Raw genomic sequence first — 6,684 nt, forward strand, 5'->3', positions numbered from 1 at the left:
AAAATATTCTGCTAAGATTCCTAATTCCTTTGCCTCAATGCATTGTATTGGAGACTGCCTGTTCTGCCCTCTGAGGTCCTCTCTCTTGTGGCTGTTTCCTATTTGGGGAAGAAGTCATGTCCTATCTAGACCCCATATACCACTGATTTGTGAAACACCATTTAAGAAGATTAAGCTTCCTTTCTGCAGAACAGGCATACTTTTTACTTTGTATGGCACTTTTCCATCTTCACCATTGAATGTCTGACCATCCCATCTTTGTACATTTTCAAATAGATAACAAGCAAAGGTGGCTGTTTGGATATCCACTAATTTTCTTTCTCTATATATTCAAATTTCCCTATTTGGAAATTATCATTCAGATATTGCAATATAGTTTTTAATTCAGAAAGCTGACATTGGAGTTTAATACTTTCAGGTCCAAACTTCAACCACAGAATATTTTTCCTTTAGAAAATTGGCCCTGGCCTTTTGGTAAAATTATTTACAAAGAAAAGTAATAAACCAATGTCCCCCATGTTAAGAATCTCCCCCCCCCCCCAAAGACATAGGCCAGCTCTGCTTCCTCTGGAACACAAAGATGAAAAGATTCCTTTCAATGCTCTTCAGAGAGTTCTCCCTTCCCACACAAGAGATCCACACCAGCATGTTAGTGTCAGTATAAAATGGTTTATTTAAAATGCAAAATATCTGTAAAACACATATATAGACATTAGTAAAAATAAATCCCACATAGGCATGTATAAGATGCAATAGAGCATTGTCATACCAAAAGAACAGGTATGAAAGACTTTAAATGGCAGTGTTCAACTGCTGCACAGCAGCAAAATAAAATACAGAGTCTTTTTGGACTTTCTTTCAAGAGTCTTTCTGCCTTTCACACAGAGCAGATGTTCTTTCACTTTTGGGAATCTGCCCCTTAAGAAGCGACAAATGTCCTGCATGCTGCAGGTCACCATCATCTAATTCCCGCAAAGAACAGTCTTCCTATGAGGCATGTTGCCTGTTCACGGAATTCCTCAAAGCCAGTGCCTGTTTGCCTTTTTCCTGTATCACGTCCTGTTTTGGAAGCACAACCTCCAACTCCTCCTCTCTTTTTTTCAGTGGCAAAACAGGCCTTTTCTTTTTCTCCTCCTCCTCCTCCTCTTCCTCCAGCCTCCCCTCAGAGGTGAAAGGGCTGCAGACAGTCTCCACCAGGCCAATAACCACTCCAAAGAATGCCAGCATGCTCCCCAGCATGTACAGCTTGACCATTTTGCTGTTGGGCTTCTGGCTCAGCATCTCTTTCGCAAATGGGATCAGCTCTTGCATTGTCTCCATGGTATTTGGAAACACCTAGATGGAGAAACATATGAGAAAAGTAGGTCAGTTACAGTTTAGATTGTGAAGACCCTTTTGTTCCAAGCCACCCTACCCTGAAGGAACAGTTTTTACCAACAGAGGCTCAGCAGCTTACACAGCCCCATTATGCAAAGGCTACAAACTACAGCAGATGCACTTCTAATACAGACAGTCCAAGTATAATTCCCCTTGTGTGGCTGATCAGATGTGACAGCATGAATTCAAAATCATACGGCTTTTAAAAAAAAAAATAGCAGCCCTTTTCTCCAATACAACCCCACAAATCCCTCCCTTGAATTCGAACAGCCTCTTCAGCAGCTCGGCTCTAAATTAGCACTGTAGCTTGGACAGTCAAAAATAAAAACCGCCGGCCTTACCTCGAAGAAATGGTCTGCCCCGCTCGGAGCTTTGAGCAGCCGTTGAGCTCGCAGCAGGCACAGAAACAGAAACACCAACCCGCTTCTCTCCACTCCAGTTAACTTGACAGCCGTGGGCCTCCTTACTTTATAGGCCCACGCTTGCACGAGGCCCCGCCCCTGCCCGGGCCGACCGCTTGGTTTCGTCCGTGCAGGCTGCGGGCCAGTGGGACTGCCCATGCGCTGAGCACGCTGCGGGTCTGCAGCCATTGGCCAAGGGTAGAGCCTCCTGGTCCGGTAAGGCTGGCAAACGGCAGCGCAGGCGGAGGTGGTCGCCGCCAGCTCCCAGGAGAGGCGGTGGGGAAGGGCGTCCAAAGCACGCAAGGCAGCAGCAATAAATCACGTTCATTTATCAACCTGGAGAGAGTCACGTAGCATCTGTCCAGGCGGCCTCCGCCAGTTTGCAAAGGGAAGCAGCCCACTGTTGAGCTACGTGCGCCAGGGCCCGCGTTGGGGTGACCTTCACTCTTAAAACCGCATTACCTTAAACGGACATTGCGGAATTTAGAGGAGGCTTAATGGGTGACTCGTTGCATTGTTTTGCTTTGTTAAACTCGCTCCTGGCATTAAGATTAAGAGCAGTTAACTGCAAATAGGGCTACAGCAAAGCAAGATTCCCTGATTTTCCAAAGGCAAGCCCGGGAATCGATGTTTAAGATGGCTTTAAAAGAAGACACAATGTGGTATGGAAAGTTAACAATGGCTGCTTGGTGACGGGACGACCAAGGGGGTTTGCCTCTAAATGCCAATTGCTGAGGAATGAAGTCAGGGAAACCTCTATGGCGCATAGGTTCCGCTTGAAGGATTCAGGTTGACCACAGCTTGCTGGCTGGGGAATTCTGGGAGTTGGAAGTCCACACATCTTAAAGTTGCCAAGTTTGAAAAATACTGATCTAAGTTGCTTCTCTTATTCTCTTAATGGCAAGATGTGCCCATATATAGGTGCTCAAAACACCCATAACCAGAGGATACAGATTTTCCTCTGCTATATCTCTGTGCTGCCATCTCATGGTTGTCTGGAGTCTTGCAGGCAGAGAGGGTAGCTCTGTTCTTTCACCAAGAGTTCTGGCATACCATAACTTATTTTCAGCAGCCTTTTGCCTTGAGAAGCATTTCGTCTAATTATATTACATACATTGCCAGGGAGAAAAGGGAAGCACACGTATGAGGGGCATTTTGGTTTTACCCTCACAGCAGCCTTGTGAAGTGTAAGTTGAGTGACTCTGGCAAGGTTTCCCTGGTGGCCCTGTGGACCAACAGCACTACGAATCAAAGTTTTCCCCAACCAGATGAGACACGCTGGGGTTTGCCACATTTACTGATTCTACAGTTAACCTCTACTTGCATTTGTGGATGTGTGCATATCCACACATTTCAGCTTTATCCCTCCTTTTCAAGGAACCCCCCACTCCATTTATAACGATCTTATGAGTAGGTTAAGCGGAGGGGCAATGGTGGCCCAAGTCACTGAGCTGTGTGGCTAAGGGGGATTTGAACGTAAGTCTCCTCAGCTTCTCTTGTACACTGACCGTTGAGGTTGTCGGTGTTAAGAGCCAGCTATTTTCATTAAAGACTCATGTTTAGACTCCAAAGCTGGTGAAAGCCAGTCACTCCTCCAGAGACCTATCCAGTCCTTTCTTCTAGCACGCTACTTGATTCTTCCAGGTGAGAGGTAAGCATCCCCCTCTTTTTTCCCCCTTTTTTAATGTATGTGGGTTCAGAATGTTTAGGAGTCAGTTCCCTTTTTGTACATAGGGCATGGGTCTAGGACTTTACTCCAGGGATCTGCATTCTATTTCTGTCCACTGAGCCACTATGCAGCCTTGCGTAAGCCCTCTCACCCAGTGGCTGGGCAGTCTCTTTGGACAATAAGGGAGTCTGACTCTGACTGCAGCTTGTTGCAAAAATGGCCCTTGTTGCCATAAAAAGATTTTACAGCTTGATTCATATACAAGGGTCTGAAAAGTTAGAACAACAACCAATAGACATTGGTTCAGACTTTCAGAATTAATGGATGGAAGAGAGGAAGGGCAGCTGGAGTTATGGCACGTGGCCCTGTCCTCTGCGTCCTCATCTAGACGTCCCTTTACAGTCCTTGTGTACAACTGCTTAAATCTGAGAAGGTGCAATAAAGTGTAAAAGCTTCCAGATTCTAGTGAAAGTGGCAGAATGAATGTGTAGAGGTGGAACTCTAGTAATTTTTTCCTGTAAATTTTGATTTAATTTTTTTTAAATTTTAAATAACTGAAGGGAGTTGGTGAATGGAAAGAGATCCTGAAGAGTGTGAGGATATTATTGGTTTCTTAGACCTAATCTGTACAACCATCTTGCTCCAGTGTGAGTACAGGCCACTGACTGTTTCTCAGCAGGAACTCAGGATGCCACATTCTTCCTGCTATGGAGTCAAAGTAGTGTTTTCCTACTTAATGTCTGTGCAAGTGGTGATGTCTGGTTCTTTGTTGTGCTTCATTTCATTGTAGCTGAACACCTCCATAGCAATTGGTTGTTGCCACTGGAATGCCCACTCCCCTCTGGACATTGATCTCTACCCTTCATCAGTGTTTTTCAAGCCTGGAAACTTTAATATGTGTGGACTTCAACCCCCAGAATTCTTAAAGTTGCCAAGATTGAGAAACACTGCCCTTCATGATTATTATTATTTTTACAAGTTCACCAGCGAGACAGTGAAAGGCTAGGGTTTCCCCCCCTTCTTTTTAAAAAATCACTGATGGAATGTGGAAATCCAGACTTTCCTTCTCTCCTTTTTAACCTTGTGAATTGACAAGAGTTCTGTCACTTTCTTCTTCAATTCCAAGTAACAGAAAATGGCAATAGTGTTTTCTTCTTTTCTGCCAATGGAAAGGTGTTAACTATGATGGGGAGTCAATGGCAAGGAACTTACACAAAAGGTCCATCAATGGAAATCACATATCTTCAACCCAAAGGAAAGCAATTCATGATTGCTTTTCTAGGCATGAGTGGAAGGGGTAAAGAAGCAGGGGAATTACAGGTTGTAGTAGGCCTGGCCCAGACAGAAAACCAGGACATTATTGTGGCAAAAGTGGAGAAAGGGGTTGAAGCTGGAAAGGGATTTCTTAAAGTGGCTTCATTTCTAGTCAGGAGCCAAGCAACTTACAGCTGCCATGCAGAAAAGCCCTTAGTTTCTTTTAATAGTCTGGGGTCCTCCATTTGAATTTAATACAAAATAGTGTCTGGAGTGAGCAGAGCTAAATATTTGGCATCCCATAAGCCATATATTATAATGGCATATACATACAAGTGCAAATTTACATGAGAATGAATTTAAATCTAGAATTTTCTAACAGAATAATGGGATTTTTGCTGCAGTAATAAAGTGAGCACTGATTTTGGATGAAATCTAAAGATTAATTAGTACTCTTTGCATCTGAGCTTCAAATCTCAAGGATTGCGTGATGGTGAGTAAGCCTGCAGGTAAGGTTTCCAGCTTCAGTGACGATAATTGTTCTGTCTTTGCCAGATACAGGTAACTCCTACTATCTGGGCAAACCTCTCCAGACCATGTTCATGAGCCTTCCTCATCCTTGCTTCTGCTCAATTATTGTCTTATTTGCACAGCTGCAATAAATACAGAGAGAGCCAGGTTGGTCTAGTGATTAAGGCACCAGGCTAGAAACCGGGAGACCAGGAGTTCTAGTCCTGTCTTAGGCACAAAGCCAGCTGGGTGACCTTGGGTCAGTCACTCTCTCTCAGCCCTAGAAAGGAGGCAATGGCAAACCATTTCTGAAAAACCTTGCCAAGAAAACAGCAGGGACTAGTCCAGGCAGTTGCCAGGAGTCAACACTGACTCGAAGGCACATGTACACACACAGAAAAGTATTTAACAAGGCATTCTATGAAAACTTTAACTATAATTACAGGTAACCCCCAGAAAGCAAAATCTGGTCCACAGAACAAACCATTCTGGTCCACAGAACTATCTGAATAAGCAACCACCACTTATGTACAGTCAGGCAGAGGAAGGTTTTAGGGTAAAGACCCAGAAGTTGCAGTCTCCCCAGATCCTGTGGTGATATCTAACAGTGAAGAATGATAATGGATGTTGAGCCACAGTTTCTGCTAGACCATGGGGTTTATCTTTCTGTTTTACTGACATTTGCACGGTGATGTACATAGGTCATAATATTTCTACAAGGGACTACTCTGGTGTTCTTTCTTAGTTGCATTTCTTTCTTTCCACCAGACTGCCTGTATATAGCTGGATTTTAGCTATCCCTTTTCTTCCAATTTTTTTTTTCATTCAGGTCTTCTAAATGCTGGATCCTAAGTATAGGGATGTGGGGGAAGTACTGCATGGGGGAGAAACCATTCTGAAGTATATATCTGCCAAACAACATATACTGCAATCTATCCTCCCCCAGCACAAATATTACATGTGGAAAATAATGTAGTAAAACTTTTAACAGGGTTTTAAACATCTAATAGACCTTCCCCTGCTGTGCAATATGCTCATAGAACTACTGCATGTGTATGCTGAAACTGCAGGGGGAAAAAAGTATTTCCATAAATTGCTGAATTTATTTTAGTTGTTCTGCTGTTTTTCATTGTTGTTTTTATACTGTAATTCTTTAAACTGATTTGCCTACAACCCAGTAGATGGCAATTGTTGTGTTGTGGTTCATGTGCTGGCCTAGAAAGCAGAAAACAGTGAGTTCTAGGCCTCCCTTAGGCATGAAAACCAGCTGGGTCACTTTGGCCAGTCATCTTCTCTCAGCCCAACCCACCTCACAGGGTTGTTGTTGTGGGGAAAATAGGAGGCAAGAGAATTAGGTATGTTTGCTGACTTGAGTTATATATAAAAAAGATGGGATAAAATAATGACAATGACAATGACAACTACAACAACAACAATAACAATAATAAAAATTAGAAGTTTAATCAATGAATG

At 43.4% G+C, this 6,684-nt stretch overlaps 1 protein-coding gene across 1 annotated transcript; it reads right to left on the reverse strand.

The window, feature by feature from the left end:
• Positions 1-658: 658 nt before the first annotated feature.
• Positions 659-1,805, reverse strand: G0S2 (G0/G1 switch 2). The gene is made up of 2 exons (XM_063300080.1): positions 1,719-1,805; positions 659-1,335 (listed from the first exon to the last, which is right to left on the reverse strand). The coding sequence occupies exon 2, from the start codon at positions 1,318-1,320 to the stop codon at positions 988-990; it is 333 nt and encodes a 110-aa protein (XP_063156150.1). The 5' UTR covers positions 1,321-1,335; positions 1,719-1,805; the 3' UTR covers positions 659-987.
• Positions 1,806-6,684: the final 4,879 nt, after the last annotated feature.

This window comes from Candoia aspera, chromosome 3, assembly GCF_035149785.1.
Source record: "Candoia aspera isolate rCanAsp1 chromosome 3, rCanAsp1.hap2, whole genome shotgun sequence".
In the NCBI taxonomy this organism is placed as follows: domain Eukaryota; kingdom Metazoa; phylum Chordata; class Lepidosauria; order Squamata; family Boidae; genus Candoia; species Candoia aspera.

Coding starts and splice junctions, on each gene's coding strand:
- G0S2 (XM_063300080.1), bottom strand. CDS start 1,320: ATGGAGACAATGCAAGAGCTGATCCCATTTGCGAAAGAGATGCTGAGC.